Consider the following 22,375-nt stretch of genomic DNA (forward strand, 5'->3'; position numbering starts at 1 on the left):
GGTACCAATCCGATATAATAACTTAAATGAATCAAATATTGGCCATTACTGGATTATATTGGACTGTATCTTAATCCTCCAATATAAACACATTGATCTCTTTGCTCCAGCATTTAAATCCAACAATGCATGTAAACTGCTCACAGTTATTTCATTTATGTACTTATATTTCACCTTTGCTTAAAGCTATAGTAGAGGATGTTATTTATCCGAGTGGATCACCAAAATAAGTAGCCCTCCTAAAAATTTATCATTCTGGTGATATGTTTACGTAAGGCTGACCTACGTGCTCGTCCCCATTTACACTTACTGCTGGTGAGTTAGCGTTGTTGCGACCGGGACATTTGGGAGATGGCCATTGACTTTTTGTCTGGAAAATATGAGCAAGTGTAAATGTAACCAAAATTGTCTCCAGCCAAGAGTTTTCTCCATGGCTAAAACCAGGGAACATACATGAGGCTCAGTGGATTTTGTGCAAGAAGTCATTCAAGCTCGGAACGATGGGAATTAAGGCAGTGGAGTCGCACATGCGAAGCACGAAACACAAAGCGTCAAAATGGAGTTACAGAGAAACAGCCGGTATTTCTCAGTTTAGTTCCTAGACCTACGTGCTCGTCCCCATTTACACTTACTGCTGGTGAGTCTGACATAGTGAAAAAATTACAAATCTTTTCTTGGAAAGTGTGCTTGTATGAGTGATGCAAACAGCACCTTTTAAACGTAGTGTGCACAAAGAGAAATGGGCTCATGCATGCTCTTGCACGCATTTCCCTCTTAGCTGGGAAATTGTGCGTGTGCATTTTTATGTTTTTTTTAAATGGAGAGTGCGGGTCTTTTCAAAAATTTGCGAAATTCTCCATTATACCTTTAAGACCTGAATTAACCTTTCAGTCCAGGTGTTAGAGCTGTGATCGGAGAGCTGAATTTATGAAGAAAATCCCTTAAAATGCTTGCTTTGCGGTCTGACCTGGTGTAACCCAAGACAAAAGCAGATGTTGACACACTCGGATGTCATCATTATATGTACGGTATTCATCATACTGTACAACTCAGGGAGTTCTATGTGTATAAAATGTGAAAGCCATCTTAAATAATAAATTTCAGGATGCCACAGAATTCAAACCTGGTTAATCAACACTATTTACACCCCACAATGTCAAAAACTTACACTGCAAAACCCTTGCAGATATTATGAATAGTCCAAATAGTCCTGGCATTTACTATCTGAGGTGCAAAAACACGCTTCAGCTGTGGAACTTAAATACCAATAGAGTTTCACCAAAGAAAGTGAATTACCTAACAGCTGACACTAACCAATCAAACATTACATCTAAGCGTTAATTTGCAATGAGCATCACTGATAATGTGCTGACGGATGTGGCTTAAGACATTGTGCAACTCTATGTAGTCATGTATAAAAGCAAAGGTCTGTTAGTTCTACAGACGCATGAATGATGCACTTTTGAAACACTGAAGGGGAAAAAGGGAACAGAAAAACAAAAGAAACAAGACAGGAGCAAAAAAAACGTTTGCTCTTTAAGGAAATGAGAACGCCACACCATTAGGGGAAGTTGTCCTGCTTTTGTTTTTGGTACATGGAGAATTTTTTCCTTTTTTTTTTTTCTCCTCCTTTCTCTTGTCTGTGATTAAAACACTAGTTTGATAATTAGTTTGGACCATTTATGTGTCTGTGATGCATTTGCCACTGAGAGCTATTTTTTAAAATTATTTTACTTTAGTTGTTGATCGGAGTTACTATGAAGTACAACATAATAATTTCTGGGGCTGCAACTAATGATTATTTTGCAAATCGATTAATCTGTTGATTATTTTTGTGATGAATCGATTAATATTCAGATAACAAACGTTTTTTTTTTTATGAAATTAAACCAGGTGAAACTACTTGGGGAGTTCCGGATAAAGCATATTGACTGACAAAAACATTTTTTTTATCTTTAATGCAAAATGTTTATATGTGTTTTAACAATTTTTATATAATTGCTGCTCTAAGTGAGTCGCTCTGTCAGCTAAAGGCATGTTGTAGAGTCTCTGCCCTCCAGTTAACGATTAATCTATTTCTAAATGTTAACGATTATTTAAATGATCGATTCATCTGGTTAATTGCTTTCAGCTCTAATAATTAGGGCTGAGTATTTTCACCAAAGTCCTGAATCGATTCGATTTTGATTCATTCAGTTCTAAATCGATTAATTTCGATTCAATCTGTTTTTACAATTATGAAAGTGGTTCAACTGTGTTTCAAAATGCTTGTGTAATTTATTTTTTATCCTGTCATATTAAACACCAAGTGCAAACTTGTAAATCGGACAGTTTAACTTGAGATGTGAACAAAACTGTCTTAAAAGTGCAAACTTGTTTGTGAAAAGTGAAGTGTCCCTTGAGCGAGCAGACGTGACACAGCGGGGACACGGCAGACATGCATGAGTTGCATTATCTTCCCTGCACAAACTATATTTGTATGGACGACCAATCCTGCCATATTTAAAAATAAATACATAAATAAATAAATGCTCCAAAAATAAATAAGCATGCAATAATTGCCCCTCAAAAATACAATACATAAATAAATAAATGTCAATAAATAAATAAATATATTTTGAAATGAAATTATACAGTGAGACATATATATATATTATATTTTTTATTAGCTTCTTTCTTTTTTCGCCTTTGATTCGACCGATGCAGTAAAATACTAACCAACCAATGGGCAGGAGTTAATCCCTTAAGACGCACCCTTCCTTATTTGCATAATGAGGCAGAAATGCATACAGAAATGTAAAAACGACAGTCAGAAATAAGTAGCATGGAAGAAATAAATAGGGTAAAAAAAATACAAAGAAAGAATAATACAGAAAAAACGCAAGTAAATAAATACTTAAAAAAAATAAGTAAAAAATTTATAAAGTTGAAGATTATAACGGACATAAGGTAATTATTAAAAAGGAGAAAAAAATGAAGCTAATTAAAAGAGATATATACATTTATGTCTCACTGTATAATTCAATTTCTACCTACATTTATTTTATTTATTGTATTTTTGAGGGCCAATTATTGCATGTTTATTTATTTTTGGAGCATTTATTTATTTCTGTATTTATTTTTAATTATGGCAGGATTGGTCCTCCATATATTTGCAGCGTTGTCTGTAACAGTTACAGGGTGTTTTCTGGTCAGCCCCCATTTGTTAATGTCTTCAGTCAACCTATTGGCTATATTTGCAGCTGTCTGGCTTGAAGTCATCTTAAAGTGCATCTTTCCTGCTCATTTGAATGTGAACGTCACGCACGTCACNTTTCCCTCTTAGCTGGGAAATTGTGCGTGTGCATTTTTATGTTTTTTTTAAATGGAGAGTGCGGGTCTTTTCAAAAATTTGCGAAATTCTCCATTATACCTTTAAGACCTGAATTAACCTTTCAGTCCAGGTGTTAGAGCTGTGATCGGAGAGCTGAATTTATGAAGAAAATCCCTTAAAATGCTTGCTTTGCGGTCTGACCTGGTGTAACCCAAGACAAAAGCGGATGTTGACACACTCGGATGTCATCATTATATGTACGGTATTCATCATACTGTACAACTCAGGGAGTTCTATGTGTATAAAATGTGAAAGCCATCTTAAATAATAAATTTCAGGATGCCACAGAATTCAAACCTGGTTAATCAACACTATTTACACCCCACAATGTCAAAAACTTACACTGCAAAACCCTTGCAGATATTATGAATAGTCCAAATAGTCCTGGCATTTACTATCTGAGGTGCAAAAACACGCTTCAGCTGTGGAACTTAAATACCAATAGAGTTTCACCAAAGAAAGTGAATTACCTAACAGCTGACACTAACCAATCAAACATTACATCTAAGCGTTAATTTGCAATGAGCATCACTGATAATGTGCTGACGGATGTGGCTTAAGACATTGTGCAACTCTATGTAGTCATGTATAAAAGCAAAGGTCTGTTAGTTCTACAGACGCATGAATGATGCACTTTTACAACACTGAAGGGGAAAAAGGGAACAGAAAAACAAAAGAAACAAGACAGGAGCAAAAAAAACGTTTGCTCTTTAAGGAAATGAGAACGCCACACCATTAGGGGAAGTTGTCCTGCTTTTGTTTTTGGTACATGGAGAATTTTTTCCTTTTTTTTTTTTCTCCTCCTTTCTCTTGTCTGTGATTAAAACAGTAGTTTGATAATTAGTTTGGACCATTTATGTGTCTGTGATGCATTTGCCACTGAGAGCTATTTTTTAAAATTATTTTACTTTAGTTGTTGATCGGAGTTACTATGAAGTACAACATAATAATTTCTAGGGCTGCAACTAATGATAATTTTGCAAATCGATTAATCTGTTGATTATTTTTGTGAGGAATCGATTAATAATCAGATAGCAAAAGGTTTTTTTTTTTTTTTTTTTAATGAAATTAAACCAAGTGAAACTACTTTGGGAGTTCCGGATAAAGCATATTGACTGACCAAAACATTTTTTTTATCTTTAAAGCAAAATGTTTATATGTGTTTTAACAATTTTTATATAATTGCTGCTCTAAGTGAGTCGCTCTGTCAGCTAAAGGCATGTTGTAGAGTCTCTGCCCTCCAGTTAACGATTAATCTATTTCTAAATGTTAACGATTATTTAAATGATCGATTAATCATGGTTAATTGCTTTCAGCTCTAATAATTAGGGCTGGGTATTTTCACCAAAGTCCTGAATCGATTCAATTTTGATTCATTCGGTTCTAAATCGATTAATTTCGATTCAATCTGTTTTTACAATTATGAAAAAGGTTCAACTGTGTTTCAAAATGCTCGTATATTTTATTTTTTTCCTGTCATATTAAACACAAAGTGCAAACTTGTTTGTGAAAAGTGAAGCGTCACTCGAGCGAGCAGACGTGACACAGCGGGGACACGGCAGACATGCATGAGCTGCATTATCTTCCCTGCACAAACTATATTTGCAGCGTTGTCTGTAACAGTTACAGGGTGTTTTCTGGTCAGCCCCCATTTGTTAATGTCTTCAGTCAACCTTTTGGCTATATTTCCAGCTATCTGGCTTGAAGTCATCTTGAGTGCATCTTTCCTGCTCATTTGAATGTGAACATCACACGCGTCACTATAAAACTAATCGATCTCATACCCTAGACATCGATTTTGCAAAAATGTAAAGGAATCTATTCAAAATCGATTAAATTGATTTTTTTTACCCAGCCCTACTAATAAAATCACGAATTAAGAAAAGCTAGCATACTTCCTCACATAGGATTTTACGTTAAGCAGAGAAGTCATTTTATCAGCATGATTGATTTTTAACAAGTTGAAAGAGTGACGATAGTAAATATTAATACCACATATCCATATTTATGCGTCCCTAATTCCCAATATTGTCTCACATGTGAGGCCAATTTATCACAAAGCAGTGTCCAGAAAATGATGAAAGTCATTTTTAGAAGAACAGCAGAGTGAGTCACATTTGCAGTTGTTCTCATGATATGCAAGGAAAAACATTGGGAAGAATGGGATTAGGTTAGAGAAGACGTTGGCTTGTTCTGAACTAACTTTACATCACTTTGATGGATTGTCCATGGTGGTGGACGCATCATGCAGTGGAGATATTTACTTCACTAAAGGCAAGAAAGCTGGACAGAATTAATAAAGATGTAGTTAACCTATCTAAACCCAAATGAGAATCTGTAGCAAGACTTGAACATAGCTGGAAAGATTTTCAATACAGAGATGGAGACGGATAAAAAAAAAAAAACGATTCCTTAAAGTGTTTTCCTTCTATTTTTCTACCACATTAAAATTTTGCTTTATTAAATGTTGTTTTATCACATACGATTCCCAATGTTGTGCATTTAAACACATGGATCAAAGGTGGAAATTCTGAAGGCTGTGAATGCATTTTTGCAATCCGACCATTGGCCTTTTAAACTTATCCTCCGTCTGTTGCAGACGAAGAGTTTATGAGGCTTTTTCTTGGTAACATCATCTATGTCAGCTTTTATGACAGCAGAGGCAGCTGTAAAAGTGCAGGAAGAAGACTGGCTCTGCCTAATCATGTCTCTGCTTACAGTTGATGAAGAAATAAATGAATCATTCATTTAAAGATCGGATTGAACAGACAAAGAAATGTATTTGTTGGTTTCTAGCTGTTAATCTTTGGCATGTTTTCTAGCATGCTGAGGAATTTAGGAGGTTTTTATGATTATTTTGCTTGTTATTTTTTGTAATAACTTAGATTATTTGTTCTTTTTTTTAACTTGTTAAGTATTTTTCCTCTCTTAAATTCCTGTGTCTCTGTAGCAAAGAATATTTTCCGCGTGAGCTCCGTGGATCCGTCCCACGGCCAGACCCACACCCTGCAAGTTGGTGACGTTTACCACAAGCAGCAGTGGCTCAACTGCCTGCGCACTGCAATCACCCAACAGCAGGGGGCTCCAGCTAGGGTCCAGCAGGAAGGGTCCAACCTCCCATCTTCAATCTCCCCAGGAAAGATCTGTAAGGAAGAGACAGACGAGAACCGTCCACCAGCAGCCGCCCCTAAGCTCAGGCGCCAGACGCTCTCCAAAGGCAGACTGGAGCAGAAGTTACAGGGATCACAAAGGAGGAAGGAAACTGGAGTGTAGACGAATCAAATGTTTCCTGTCAGTCAAGTCTGCGTCTCTTCTTATGCTTGTCTTTTTAGCTGCACTGAACACCCCCGTCCAAAATGTGTTTGTTTTTTTTATCCAAATTTAAAAACATGTATTAAGTTTACAAAAAAAAAAGAAAAATCAATCTTTGCCAAATGCCTGTGTTAGTGTTATACCACTGTTTATCGGTTTGACTCTGTGTTTTATGTGTTTAAACTCTGTTATCATGTGTAAAGCTGCCCGCTAAGTGAATCGCTCCAAAATAAAGGGAAGCCAAGATAACATCTGAGCTGTTCACAGGAAGCTACAAGCTGAAAACATTAGCTTTTCTGCAAGGTGTGACTATCTGCATACAATAATATGGTGAACGTTTCTTGGAAAACAGAATGAGATGTGTACATATTAGGAATCTGTGAAAATATGTGACAAAAATAAGTAAAATCTTCCTGCTTGTTACTGTTCGCCCTGCGTTTTATTGGCTCTGAGTTGTTTGCACTGCAACGCGTTCATTATTCAGTTGTACTTCGACCCTTTCAAGCCACTTCCTACTACTGAGGTTGTTTTTTAGATACGGCATAACATTTCTGCACCAACCTGTTTTTTTTTTTCAGCATATAAGGGTAAAAGAGTACCATAATGATATTACGTGAAACATCTTCACATCTTGGAAACCAAGTCCAGTGGATGTTTTTTTACTTTTACGGGATATTTACTCAAATACAGACAAACTTTTCTGTGTTGTGTTTTTAAAAAAAATACCACAAGAAAGTTAATTTCCTCATTTCTATGGTCTGGCAGGCTTGTTCTGAGTATTTTGGCCTGAGAATAGTATGACACAGAATTTTCAAGGGCAACTTAATATACCACAAAAAGATCATTAAAATGAAAATACACAAAAGAGAAACATCTGTTGTGCCTTTTAGATTGAACTGCAAAACCAATCAATGTCCGGTTAAGGAGAGTTTTCCTTGCTTGTCCTTATCTGCTTTACAAATAAAAATTAAATAAGCTTCTTATTTGTTATTGGTGAACAACTAAAAGATAATGCAAACCTAAAAGAAAAGTTTTGCCTGTAAAGACTTCCTCCTCTCACCACCCCACCCCCCACTTCTCAGAGGAAATTAGATAATTCCTGCCAGGGGATTGCTTCATCGCAATGACCAGATACTATCTAAAATTCAGCTTCTATAAAAGAAGCCTCAAAAATGCTATAATTTTAATGCTCTCTTGCTCCTAAATACTTAAGATTTTGCTGAAGTGAGAACTGCTCAACGTATATTATCAGTTGGGCTTTAAATGTTAAAGAAAATTAACAGTCTCACTAAACTCTCTTAAGCTCAGTTGGCCTTATATGGATGTGCTGTTTGCAGGTGACTAGTTAACGGTCGCACCCGTCCCCTCCCCCACGTCACAAACAGCAAGGCGTTGCAGCAGTAAACGATCAGTTTACTGCAGACTTTACAATCATTCAATAAGCTGCTGAAAAAACATTCCTAAATGGGCTATAATAAGTTGGTATCACTGGTTTTCTTTCATTTTTAAACACTGGTTTATATCCTGGTTTGTCAGTTGAGTAATCAATATGTCCTCCATCTATCTGTCTGTGTGATAATAATTAATCTATCATCTATTCATATGCTCATCCATTATCCTAATCCTTTTTCCATCAAATGACTTCAGTTACAATAAATGAGATTAATGAGAAAGATTTTTTACAGATTAATGCTATTTTTCTGGCTTTTTTATTCACAATCGAAGCAATTCTTTTTCTGTAACTGTTTTATGTTCCGTCACGCTGCAGTGCAGCTCAGATGAACGTATAGATTATGGTTGGGTACAGTGTGTACGGTTTGCAGGTCTAAAGTTCGTTTCTGCCTGTCTATAGTTATTCTGTTCTACTGAAAAACCCAGAGGACCAATCCAGGCTCTTTTACAACAGCTTTTTGGAGCTCATGTTTTATCTTTTCTTATTATATTATCTCCTACTTCTGCCAGAAAAGTCTTCCGGTTGGTAAAGGGAAAAAAAATTGATACTTAGCAATTCTAGAAGATGGAACGCAAAAGTACTCAATTACATAAATAAAACAATTATGATATAATAATACATAAATGTTCAATATAACAATGAAATTCTGAAATAAATACATGCAAGTAAAATGAAAAACATTATTTAATTTCCACTTTCCCTAGTAAAATAAGTTATTTATCTAAATCCAGCAGTTTTTATTCAAATATTAAATCTTTAAAAAGTCTTTTATTTCATAATGATGTTTTTACCCATGGCCTTTTTATTTTCTACTATTCATCAGAATGACCAATCAGCGTCAGCAGGTTGGTTCTTCACTCCCATAAAGAAGCACATCAGTGCATGGCATCACATTTCTGCTTGAGTGTCAGAAAAACTGTTCTTATATTCAACTAAATTTAAATACTGATTGTAATATTTTCTCATTTACATTTTCAAGATTTTCTTGTACCAAAATATTTGTTCTAAGGCAACTTCTATGTAAAACCAAACCCTATGGCGGCTAAGAATGAGAACTCTTTTGTGATAAAAGTACTTTCAGATGAATTTTAAATTTATATTATTTCAAACAAGCAAAATATTTAAAGATGAAGCCTTTTTTTTTTTACATGTACATTTGGTTTTCACACAAAAAGATTTAAAAGCAATTCTTACAGACTGATTTTGGTCTTTTTATTTCCACAAACTTCATACAGGTATAACATCTGTACAATTTACATATTTACAAAAAAAAAAAAGAATAGTTACAGAATATGTACAATTACATACAAATATACAGTGCTAATTAATAAATAATAAGCTCCTTTAGAGTCAGTTTATCATTAAAGAATTTGATGAAGCCTCTTACATATATATTGCTGTAAAGATGGCTTCCATGTGACTCTGTACTTTTTATGGTTTCCTAACGATAAGCACAACGTTCATTAGTATGCTTCAGTTTCTATAGAACATTTATGATCGGCAAGCTAGGATAAGGTTAGGATAGCTACGATTTATGAGAGAGGCAGACAGTATTCACCCGACCTGTATGACTAGTGGTGATCTAAAGTTCACGCTGCTTTGATTCAAACTAGTCAGTTCAGTGTAAAGCAGTTCCCAGAAACATGAAAAACCAGATTCTGTTACCGGTAATGGCTTCAAAGAACCCTGCCAGTTGTAACAAGCCTGCAGACCTCTTGCGCAAATTCACACAAATTTCTAAAGAAATGACCTTAACGGGCAAAAAGAAAAAAAGTCCTTGTTGGTGTCGCTGTTATCAAGAGATTCCCTTGTTTTATAGAAATGTGTCAGAGTGTCCAGTCTCTACATGCAGCCTTCCCTCCTTTCTTTGTAAGAAAAACCCTCATGAGAACATGCTTCATAGGTCCGGCTAGTTTTGCAGTCTTGGTTGTTTTGAGTGCAAACTCCCGGCATCCTGCCGTGTTGGATCCTAAACAAACCCTATGAATAGCTTATTTAGATGTCAGAATAAGCTTATTAAATGTGTTTAGATTTCAATAACAAGAGGTTTCATGTAAGAAAGGAATCTTATGATGCTCTTGGGGAAGGACAGCTCAGAAATGACTTGATGCGCACGTGTGCCGAGAGTCCTCCTCAAAGCCACTCTGCTGAGCTGCTGCAGGCTGAGGGGAGTGTCTAAGGAAGGAAAAACAAACACCAGATGTTTGATATTTGCTAAAGCTCTGGGCCATGAAAAGAGCCCTTCTTGTGGGAACACGTACTTTCATAGAACTCGAGGCAGAGATATGAGGGAGATCCCACGCTGGTGTAGTGGATGGGCTTCTTGTTGAGGTTGTCGCGGGCGAAAACATTTCCACCGAATTCAACAAGCAGCTCTATCAGATCCGTGTTCTTAGTTTTAGCTGCATGATGAAGAGCCGTCTCATGGAGCTTGGAGGCGTTCACATTGGCCCCTTAGAATAATGACATTCAGTTATATGACTATTTTTCTCTGAGACATTTAGGTTTGTATACGTACAGAGCTTAACAGAAGTAGTCACACCAGTTAACTGTAACATTATACCACAAACCTCAACATATTTTACTGGGAGTTTATCTTATAGATGGTTTATGTGCATTAGTAAACAAGACAATGAGACAAGTTAAAGATGTGGAGATGTTTAAAGCAGGCAATCTGGAAGGCAATCTATGTCCTGGGATACTCCTTGAACACAGTGGAGCAAGTGGGAGAAAGAGCTCCTTCTGTCACGTTATGCTGAGGTGGTTTCTTGCAGATTTAATAACCAAAAGGAGGCAACTGAAGCAAAACTTCAAAAATAACAAAATAGAGAAAACCAGAAGACGTCAGGGAAAACACACAAAGATCAAGAAACAACTAGAAACCAGCAAACAGTAACTGAAGAGGAGGAGTATAAATATATGCTCAACAGAACAAATACCCCATTGACTCTACCCTTGAAAAACCGTCCCGAGGCCGGTCGGAGCTCAGTAACTGAGATAACTTATCGTGTGTAAATGGAAAGCAAACTGAACTGAACCGAGCTAGACACAACCAAACCAAGCTAACTGCAAACCAGTTCCAGAGGTGGGCTCGGCTCGGTTTTTCCCTGGCTCGGTTCTCTGATAACAAGAGCGCATGAGCAGAACGCGTCATCTCCGTCTGGCTGCACATCCCGATTCACACTCCATTCCAGTAGTTGGCGGTAATGCCCCTTCAGAAACAGAAGAAGAAGAACAACTTCTTCTTCAACTATAAAAAACAATTGAAATCTTCCCCACGCAACATTTTAAATAAAGGCATTTTAAACAATAACACCGAAGTACAGCAATAATAATCAAGCAAACTTGATTACGTGCGCCGCCATTTTGATTTGCTTGAATTCCTCCTTCTTCGTCTTCTTCTTCTTGTGTTTTATGGCGGTTGGCAAACAACTTTTGGTGCATTACCGCCACCAGCTGCTTGATTTCCTCCTTCAATACTGGCAGTATTTCGAGGAACCGAAATAGCGTGATGTGTAAACGGTCGTCAGAACCGAGCTTGGCCTGGTTAACTGATCCGAGCTCGAAACGGTCTCGGCATGGATCGGTTTTTCAAGGGTAGTGTAAATGGGGTAAAAGACTGGGGTGATCAACTAATTGGGAGCAGGTGTGGACAGAAGAATCTAGAAGGGAGCTAGGGGAAGGAGACTGACACAAGAGGGCCACAGAAGATAAACAAGAAATATATAAGAACTCAAATACAACCAAAAACTACACAAAATGAAATGAAACCAATGAAAACTGAAAAAGAAAACTTAAACAGAACCAACAAGTGCAAAATTGTGACAACTTCAGCGAAAATCTGCTGCACCATAGGTGCACGAAGGAGCACCATCACAGATCCTTCTTTTGAGCTTCTGTTAGATTTTATAATCTTCAATTTACCAACCATCTTTAGGTGTCTGAGTGTTTTTCTACATGCAGGATGTTTTTACTTCTTTTTTTTTTATTGTATTTGTAAATGTTCTGCTATTTTGCCTTTTAATCTTGAAATTTTTCATAATTTGAAAAATTGCATTTTCTGTATATGTGCAGTGTTTTTTTTTACTTCCCTGTACAGTTTATTCTGAACATTTTGTGGAGATTTTTGTTCTTTTTCATATTTCTATATGTCTTTTGTGTTTTCTTATGTTGCCTATTTGCTTTTCCGCTCAGGTACACCATGAAACAAAAAATTGTATTTCTTTTCATCTATTTCACAAATCAAGCTTTTATCAACAAAAAAAAACAAAAGAACAGAACACACTCAAGTCTTCAAAGAGGCAAAGTTACCTTCTAGCAAAACAACTTTAAAGTTACCATCAGATGTTCAACAGAAAGAGCTGAAAGCATATTCAATTGTCAGAATGCCTCAAAGTACAGAGATCTAAAGATGAAAAGTTAAAAAAAGCATTGATTCACAGGGACTGAATTCATCTGCACTCAAAACTTTTCATACTATTACTTTTATCCTTTATCCTCTTCTGTAAACTGCAAACTCATGTACTGATAGGTTGGTCACATAAACCCCCCCAAAAAATATGCTGAAGTCTGTGGTAACGCTGTAGCAAAATAGCAAACAAATAAATAAAAATGACAGCAAAGATGAATTGAATGCAGAGGTGTGAAGGAGGAGGCTCACTCACCTGCCATGAGGAGCACTTTGGCGCAGTCAAAGTGCTGCCTGGCACAGGCTACATGAAGCGGCGTTCCATAGTGACAGTCATGAGCCTCCATGAAGGCTCCTCGATCAATCATCAGCTGAACACAGTCTGAGTTACCTGATAGGAAAGACGAGGTGTCATTACTATACAGGGCATCCTGAACAGTGGAGCACCAACTGACATCTAAACATCGAAACAAGAAGGCCCCAACCGCCCAATGATGATATCTGGCCTTTTTCTTTAGTGACATAAATAAATACTAATGAAAGTTTTAAGGATTCTTTTACTGCCTACCTTTTATCCTCCTATTCATAAGGGAAGGTTCAGTCAATCAGATTGGTTTGTAGTGGTTCTCATTAGCGTTGCACCAATACCAGTATTGGGCGGGGCCCCGATCCAGTATTACAATGGTGGTATGGGTAAGTACCAAGAAATAGGACACCTATACCATTTTGAAAGCCAAAAGTTTATTCAACTATTGTCACCCAATCCAGGTAGGCAATAAAAAGTTCTACTGGATTCACTTTGTATTAGTCTTTTCCCTGTTTTACAAAGGTAGGCAGCAGCTTGACAAAGCCATGATGGTAATTATTTTACATCCAAGTAAATCCATTTCAAACAGATGGTATCGGTATCGGCCAATATTGCACAGCCAGGTATCGGAGCCAAAAAATGGCAACGGTGCAACACTAGTTCTCATTGCCTTTAACTTATCAAATATTACTAAAATGATAATAGTGGGCAAGTTTAAGATAGAAGTCCCTTTCTTGAGATAATTTCCTGGCTAATAAAGATGAACAATCAAAGTTTAAGCCTTAAAAATACAGTGTGTTCTCTTGTCTCTCCGATTTTTGGTGACTAACAAGAAAAAGCCTCAGAATTACATAATATTTCCACCCTAGAGAAACAAAAGCCTGTTGACTATGTAATGTAAAAATCCTATATATAGATAAAGTACAGCAGAAGGGGACATTTTAAGATGTGTTTAAGTATTAAGTTCCATTTAATCAGTCTACTTAGGAAACCCTGTCTGAAGTCAACGTCACACCCTTAAACTTCTTGGGAGTATTGTCAAAGAAAGCCCCAGGAAATTTGAGCATGATAATCTATCTAGAGATTGTATAACCTTGCTGACAGGCAAAGCTGTTTGCATAACCCCGTACCTCCCATGCAAGCCTCATGAAGCGGAGAGAAAGTGAACAGAGGAGGATTGACGGTTGCTCCGTATTCCAACAGTAGTTTGACACAATCCAAGCTACCGGCCGCACAGGCGTCACACAGCGGGGTGCTTCCATCAATGTTTCTAGCATCCACCTGTAGGACGGCACCACAGTTGTATGTAAACACGTTAGAAAAGCCTATTTCTAAATCCACCTGTTAAGACATTGAGGCCACCTCACCTGTGCACCGGCGTCCAGAAGCAGCCTGACACACTGGGTCTGACCCTGAATGCACGCCTCATGCAGCGGGGTGATGGAGTCCACGGCCACAATGTTTACGGCCGCACCCGCCTCAATCAGCTGCTGCAGCTGTAGGGCTCGGCCCTGAGCGGCAGCTTCGTGCACGGCTGACCGGTCTGTCCAGAACCCGAGGCCATGAGCTGCAGACACAAAAGGCAGATCAAATCTGAGCACTTGGGTTCATGATGCCTGAGCTGTGGTGCAGAAATCAGCCTTTAGCTGTCTACGGTGATATTTTCAAATATCCATAAAATTCTCCTTCATACCTACTGCTACTTAAAAAAAGAAAAATAAGTTTGTCTCTCAATGTGGTTTACAGATATTACACATTCATGCTATATCAAGCATGCTCCAGTATGACTTTTTAGACTTAGACCAGTGGTGTCAAACTGGTTCCAGAAAGGGCCGTGTGGCTGCAGGTTTTCTTACCAACCAAACAATCGCACACCAGACTCCATTCATCTCATCTAGTGAGTCCAATCTGAACATGATGACTTGATGAGATGAATGGAGTCTGGTGTGCGATTGTTTGGTTGGAAAGAAAACCTGCAGCCACACGGCCCTTTCTGGAACCAGTTTGACACCACTGACTTAGACTTAAGGGCAGATTAGACTTCTGTAACTGCACACATAAAATGTGGCTTGGGTCTGGTCACAAACCAGTTTTGCTGGTATGCTTCTGCACCGTCGGTCTGGAATTTCTAGGGACGCACAGCAGTTTCCCGCCAAAGCGCAAGGGAGAGCCTATTCGAGAACTCTCGAGAAATTCGGCGGATGGTCACAAGAAAGTTTTGGCAGAGACCTTGAGATCTGCCAGAGATTTATATAGAATTTGTCTGAGGCATCGTACAAGTGGTTATACTTCCGAACGTCCTCAATTAACCTTTCGTCATAGTTATCCATAGTAATTGTTCCTTGGCTTTTAAAAACATTAAAAAAACGGCGCGCTCCGGCAACGAATCGAGAAGGACGACCACACAGACAGCCAAAAAGGCATACCAAGGACCATTCACAGCTGCTTTTTGTAGACGCACTTCCTCTTTAGGTTTCCGCAGGTTTGCGACCATCCGTCATGTAATCAGGATTTTTTTGAAGTGACAGATTTGACGATTGCAGAGGCTACGCGTCAGAAGCATAAATTGGCCTTTAGAATACTTTGTCATTTTGTTTACACAGAGTTTATACAAAATTAAATTTCGTTTTGAACAGCTCTCATGGCATTTACATTTTTTAAAGTGCTGCACTGCTCAAATGTTAACCGGGTGCGAGAAAAAACATGGTGCCAAAATAAAACTGCATTGAGTTATAAATGTTCAGAGCAATAAATATCTATGGTGCCATTATGCAGTGTTTTGGTTTGGTGTTAAGAGTTTGATGCAGAATCCGTGACATGAGTTTTTTCAACAGTTCGGCTGTCTGATGATGGTGGGGAAGAAGCTGTTTCAGAATTTTTATTTTGTATGAAGAGTTTGTTGCTGAAATGCACATGCTTCAAGAAAAATACCCAATGGGGCTTAAAAAAGTCAATATGTTGTTTCTGCAACAGTGGGACAGAAAACTGTTTTATTGGTCTGGCATTAATGAAAAAAACAAAGAGTGTGCATAAAGGCCTAATGATCCAAACAGTGAACTTTAGGTCCCTCATTAAAGCGCTGCACAAGCATAGAGATAAAAACAAACTTGAACTACCCTCCAGCCTTGAACGTCACATTTCCAGCAGGTTATACTCAATTATTTCTTTATCTAACATGGCTCATTTATTGCCATTTTATGCTACATTAAGGTCTCCCCTTTTGAGTAGTTTGCTGCAACTCATGCAACAGTAATGCAGGCAAGAAAGTATATAAATATATATATTTCAGAAACATTTGCCTTTTAAGGCTAGCCATTAGCACAGCTCATACACGCAGAATGTAATCACAAAACAATTATTTACTTCACTTATGGAAAATATTTTCCCTTCAGTGGAACTAAATGGCGCAATAAATGAGTCAAGAATTGAGTCATTGGTTTAATATACACTTTACGCGTGTTGTGGCGTGTTGAGTAATTCATCTTTTTGTTTCTTTTATCCATCTTTTAATTTGTGGACCTCAATACAGTTCTGCTTTATAAAAAGGAAAATGATTTTTAACAGTAGTTTAGCAACAGATTGCTTGATAGAAGCTGCAAGACAAATGATAAAGATTAAAGGTCTAGGTTTATCCTTCGATGCCACTTCAGAACCCTCCACTCTTTGCTGTACAGCTGTCCTGGCTCCCTGCATCCGCCGGACAACAATTTTACTGGTTATCATTTATATATTTAAATGTATGCATCTTAGTTATCCTGACCATTCAAAAAACAATAAGTGATTTGATTTAGCTCCTTATATAATCTTAGACAGGCAATTCAAAAGTCTTTTCTTGTTTTTAGACTCGGTAAGCAGATGTTTTATTTAAATATTGAGCTCTATAAACTCTGTTCGTGTGTTCAAAAAGACACTTCTTCGATATCTTTAAATATGTGCGACTTTTTTTGATTCTCCTTTGTGTAATACATGTTTTCAGATTATGTTAATGTCGAACAGTCTTTATTAAAAAATGTTGCAGAAATATTGGTATTTCTATAAGTTTTCACTTTTCATGTGTTATATAAAATGAAATTGTCTTGTTTATTTGTCTGGTTTGGGGATCACAGTTGTTGTTTTTTTTGTTTAAAGAGCTCACTTAAAGGTGTCGTGGAGGATTTTTTTTTTCCGGGTGGATCATCAAAATAAGTGGTCCTCCTTATTGTCAATCATTCAGGTTATATGTTTTCGTAAGGCCGTCCTACATGCTCGTTCCCAGTTCCCTCGTTCCAAACTTATATATTTTTTGTATTATTTACAGACTTTATTAATAGGTTAATTGTTGAATTTTGTGTATTTATTTTTTGTTGTTTTATAATTTTTTCTTTCTTTATTATGTAAAACAGGAAGAAATGTGGGCGGTCCACTTTCTATAAATGTAGGAGCCTGGTAAGGACCAGCAGGCATTTGGGTTAGGGGCCTATGGGTTTTTAATTTTACCAGTGCAAGAGAGGTGACAGAGCTAGGGAATGTTTGAACTCTGTAATGTTGCAAAAAATATAGGAAATAAATCAACTGAACATCTACAAGTTTGGACTTCAACTTCTTTTTCCTGTGTCAAGAATGAAGAATGAAGAATATGTAAAAAGCATAAACATTTTTACATTGTTTATGTACATTGTCTCACAAAAGTCCTAAAAATTTTTTTTACAGATGTGTATTAGTGTTCTTTAGTGAGTTAAAGAAAGAAATAAGTAGTTTTAGTACCATAATTCCATTGTTTATGAACACTCCTGGATGTATATCTATTCGTGCATGCGCAGAACAAATGGTGTAACGACACAACACTATCTGGGTGGGCCCCATATCAAGTACAACACCCTCTAACAATCCTCTTAAAACCAACCGAAAACAAGTTGAACGAACCGAACAAAAAAAGCCAAAATTCAAAAAGAACCGGAACCCATTAAAAAAAAAAACAAAAAAAGAAAAAGGGGTGGAACGAAACGGTAAGGGTTCAAACCAAGCCCCGCAATGCCAAATAATCCAAAGAAGAATGGAAAAAATAAAATACTCAAATACATCGTACTTTTAAGATCTTTATTGCGGTGTGAAACATAATAGAGGAGTGTATTTTTAACCAACCGTCTAATGAACTATACACAGTTATTAACGTAGTAATTAAAAGTACCACTGTCTGCTTTGCTATTTGCATGTTGAAGTCTGCCATGTGTTGGGGTATAAATAAGGTCCGGTCAGTCAAACTAGTATCAAGTGGGTTTAAGAGGAATTTTTCGCACCATTACATCTGCAAAGAGACGTCCTAGTCCACAATTGCGTAGGGGGCCTACCGGGCGTCAATGACCAGGCCCCTAAGAGCTCGGGGGTCCGTAAAGCAACTGCATACTCTGCTTACAGATAGTTATGCCATTGCGCAGAACGGAAGATGCTTCCAGGACGGATGCGATACAGTTTGTCCGAGTGGAGTTGCCATATGATGATGTCATAAGAAAGGGCAGGGCCCCCAGCAGATCTGGCACCTACACAGCCCTGAGCAACTGCCCCTATGAATCATTACAAACACTGCCACAGGTTATGACTCATCAAAGTATTAAAGCATCTTAATGGCTAAATAAAGCACAAGATGCAAACTTTACATTTTAGAAACATATGAAACTGACTCAGAGGTGATCAAAAACTTACTTAATACTGTGCATCTGTTTAGTGTGGCAGTAAGCCATGATACTTCACCTAATTGTGATAGTAATAAATGTAATATTACACCTCAGATCAATTTGATGCAATATGTGCTGCAGGATTCATACGCCAATATAATGTTGTGGTTTTGGAGCACAAATCGCTCTGTTCTCCTGAATAACGAGCTTAAAGCCTTGGTTCACCATGCTCACCACTATCACCACTTTCACTAACCACGCTGTTTCTCCTCAGGCTACATTTCCAGCCTAAATCAAGCATAAAAAACTAACATTTAACGTTAACTGCCAAGCTCACCTTGTCATTAGCCGAATCTTTTTATAAACTGGTATCTCAGGTTAGTCACACACTGTAAGCTACTTACCGATTTCTCCATACAGCGACGGTCTGGCCCGAGTTATCTCCATTTCATCTTCCCGTTCTCCTGCTTTCGGCTGTCGGTGTAGAATCAGCCGATGGTGCGCCTCATTTTGAAGGAAAGAATTAAAAAATCCTGTAAACGCTGCATTATTAGAAATTACAGCCGAGCAGGGTGCCGTTCAGACTGAGCATGCGCAGTGCAAGCTAGAGGAATGCCGGGGGATTCTGGGAAATGTAGTCAGGAGGAGCAGCGATTGAGAAGTTACATAAACAGGAAGCGTCTTGCAAAAATCTTGATATATGTTCTTAGTGTTTGTAGTTGTTGTTTGTTTGCTGATAAATTTTGAAATAAATTAAAGAGACGTCATTTTGGTCAAAGTGACCAATTTGCCCTTTTACCAATACAGATTGGTTAAAAACACAACAGAATTAGATTGATTGTTTTACCAAAGGGATGGTTGGACATATAACTACCAACCCAATTGGTAAAATTCAGTACATTTTTTGGTTGTACTGACCAACCTGTTTTATAAGGTCTACCTAACCGCTAAACTATGGTTATCTGTAGGCACCAGGTATGTTTGAAGTAAATCCTACAATTTTATATCTGAAAAGTACAAATGATGGAAAGTGCTACGGGGAAAGGGTTATGAGCAATCATTAGAAAATGGAAGAAGCTAAACATGACTCTCAATCTCCATCTGACTGAGGCTGCATGCAAGAACTTACCTCAATGGGTCTCAATGATCCTCAGAAAGGTAAGAAATCAACCCAGGACTACACAGGAGGAGTGGATCAATTACCTGAAAAGAGCTGGGACCACCGTTTCCAAGGTTACTGATGGTAATACACTAAGATGTCATGGTGTAAAATAATGCATGGCACGGAAGGTTACCCTACTTAAACCAGTACATGTCAAGGCCAATCAGAAGTTTGCAAATGACCATTTGGATCATCCAGAGGAGTCATGAGAGAAAGTCATGTGGGCAGATGAGACCAAAATAGAACTTTTTGGTCATAATTCCACAAACCATGTTTGGAGGAGGAAGAATGATAAGTATAATTCCAAGAAAACCATCCCTAATGTGAAGCACATGGGTGGTAGCATCATGCTTTGGGGGTGTTTTCTGCACATGGGACAGGGTGACTGCACTGTATTGAGGATAGGATGACTGGTCCCACGTATTGCCATTGTGGGAAACAACCTCCAGTGACGAAGATGGGTCGAGGCTGGATGTTCCAACATGTCAATGACCAGAAGCAAACAGCCAGGATAACAAAGGAGTGGCTCAGTAAGAAGCATATCAAGGTTCTGGTGTGGCCTAGCCAGTCTTCAGACCTAAACCCAATAGAGAAACTTTGGAGGGAGCTCAAACTCAGCGACAGCCCAAAAACCTGACTGATCTAGATGAGATCTGTGTGGATGAGTGGGCCAAAATCACTGCTGCAGTGTACGCAAGTTTGGTGAAAGACTACAGGAAACATTTGATTGCAAACAAAGGCTACTGTACCAAATATTAACATTGATTTGCTCAGGTGTTCAAATACTTATTCAGTTGTATCATACAAATACATTGTTACAAAACTATATATTGGGATTTTCTCTCATAGTGGACATGCACCAACAATGGCAATTTCAGACCCCTCCATGATATCTAAGCAGGGTGTTCAAATTCTTATTTTCCTTCCTGTAAAATCCTGCCTCTTTCTGGTACAATAGAAGACCAAAAAAAAAAAAAAATGATTTACATTCATCACTATGAGAAACTAAATATCATTAAGGAAAACCAGATCTAAGTTGGTCAAGTCAACCTTTTACAGAATCTCACTTCCTTGTTTAAAAAAAAAAAGTAATTAATCTCTGTGGTCGGAAATAAAAAAAGTATTTCCTGTGTTGGCATGGGGGGTTTACCCAAATGCAAAGACAGAATATAGATATATGGGAAGTAGAGAGGCCATGGGTGCTGTGAAGGTTGCTTGGTTTGGGGTTAGCTTGCCACGTCTGGTTTGTAGTAGAAACCAAAAGCACATCCATGTGTGTTTTTAATTTAAAGTTTACACCTCTGTTCTATTAGTTTCTGAATTATTTCTTAGTGCATTCCTTTTGTTCATTACATTTTCATTTTAGTTTTCCTGTCCATCCTGTCTTCACTGTTAATTTTTTCTCCCCTCCACCTGAAGCAGCACTCTACTAGTTGCACCTGCAACTCCTCATTATACCTATTTTCTGCACCTGTTTATTCTCTATTCATGCCTTCAGTTTGTCTTTGTCTTTCACTAGGCCCTTTTGTTGCTCACTGCTGGTTAGATCAGCTCTCTAACCACTTTTGTTTGCCTCATCTTACCCTGACAGTTTAAATTACTTCATTAAAACTGCTTCTATTCTACATGCCCCCCCGGGCGGTTTTTTTTTTTTCCTTTTTTTTTTTCCCTGTATTTTGGTCCAGAAGTTCAACTTTATGACAAAAATATTCAAGGACAAAATTAATAAAACTGAGAATATCATGAGAAGAACAGGAAATGGACAGAGGTAGGGGTAAAATACGAAGCAAACAGTCATAGCAATGGAAGGATCCAGAACAGAACAATGAGAACAAGAAACCTTGGGTTTAAACATTGAGGAAGTTGGAGAACAGCTGAGGATCTAAAAGTGGGATAGTAAAAAAACACAAGGAAGCTGACTAAAGAAACAAAGCAAAAAAATAGACCCAGGGGAAAAATCTGACAGAGAACATTGATTGATTGATTGATTGATTGATTGATTGATTGACTGACTTTATTGATCTCACAGTGGAGAAATTTACCCATTACATCAGCTCAAATAGTCAAAGGGAAAGAAGAATGTGCTAAGGGAAGAAAAAGGTGCATGGGATATACAGTACATACAGAGCGTCCACATATGACAGTTTTTTGTTTTTTTTCTTCTTTTTTTAGCAGGATTACTACTATTACATGGGTATTTATAAAGATGGATATTTATACATATAGCTATTGCAGTGGGTTTCAAATATAAAAAAACTGTTTAAATACATAACTTATTCTAAATGAGCATGTTATTCCAAGTGAGCCAAAAACATGAGAAAAGACCATCAAACAAATTATAGATCACACATACAACATGGAAATTATATAAAAAAAAAAAAAAACAGAAATTGAAATCACAAACTCCAAAGCATCACAGCATGTGAGCTATTGAGATTAAACATTTAATAGGGCTTGGTCGTCATGACGTAATTACTTTGCGTGGCCGCCATGTTGATGGCCTCCTTTACAGCTGCTCAGACTACTGCCCTTGACTACCGCATACTGTACTCCCTCTCAGCCGTGTTTTAATTAGATTAATTTCACCTTAACTTGATTTCAACCATGGTAAACCGTTGCTGTTTTGTGGGCTGTAACAGCGCAACACATGATTGCCATGGGAACAACATAGAAAATGGGTTCACTTTCCACCGCTTTCCTGCCTGGAGG

At 37.6% G+C, this 22,375-nt stretch overlaps 2 protein-coding genes across 3 annotated transcripts in view; one reads left to right on the forward strand and one right to left on the reverse strand.

Annotated features, from left to right (window-relative positions):
* The window catches only part of net1 (neuroepithelial cell transforming 1), a 20,918-nt gene extending 13,805 nt beyond the window's left edge, over positions 1-7,113 (forward strand). Inside the window, exon 12 of the mRNA XM_015391030.1 lies at positions 6,324-7,113. Within this exon, the coding sequence (XP_015246516.1) occupies positions 6,324-6,646 (323 nt within the window). The 3' untranslated portion in view covers positions 6,647-7,113. The remainder of the gene's footprint in view (positions 1-6,323) is intronic.
* A 2,226-nt stretch (positions 7,114-9,339) lies between these two features.
* The window catches only part of asb13 (ankyrin repeat and SOCS box containing 13), a 19,322-nt gene continuing 6,286 nt past the window's right edge, over positions 9,340-22,375 (reverse strand). Inside the window, exons 1-6 of one of the 2 annotated variants that reach the window (XM_015391015.1) lie at positions 18,909-20,571; positions 14,221-14,420; positions 13,984-14,134; positions 12,803-12,937; positions 10,400-10,591; positions 9,340-10,313 (exon numbers count right to left, since the gene is read on the reverse strand). In XM_015391015.1, the coding sequence (XP_015246501.1) occupies positions 10,165-10,313; positions 10,400-10,591; positions 12,803-12,937; positions 13,984-14,134; positions 14,221-14,420; positions 18,909-18,951 (870 nt within the window). In that variant the 5' untranslated portion in view covers positions 18,952-20,571 and the 3' untranslated portion in view covers positions 9,340-10,164. Of the gene's footprint in view, positions 10,314-10,399; positions 10,592-12,802; positions 12,938-13,983; positions 14,135-14,220; positions 14,421-18,908; positions 20,572-22,375 lie in introns of those variants that run through there. The other variant, XM_015391016.1, reaches the window with a different exon arrangement.

Source organism: Cyprinodon variegatus, unplaced genomic scaffold (genome assembly GCF_000732505.1).
Source record: "Cyprinodon variegatus isolate N-32 unplaced genomic scaffold, C_variegatus-1.0 Scaffold521, whole genome shotgun sequence".
Taxonomy (NCBI): Eukaryota; Metazoa; Chordata; class Actinopteri; order Cyprinodontiformes; family Cyprinodontidae; genus Cyprinodon; species Cyprinodon variegatus.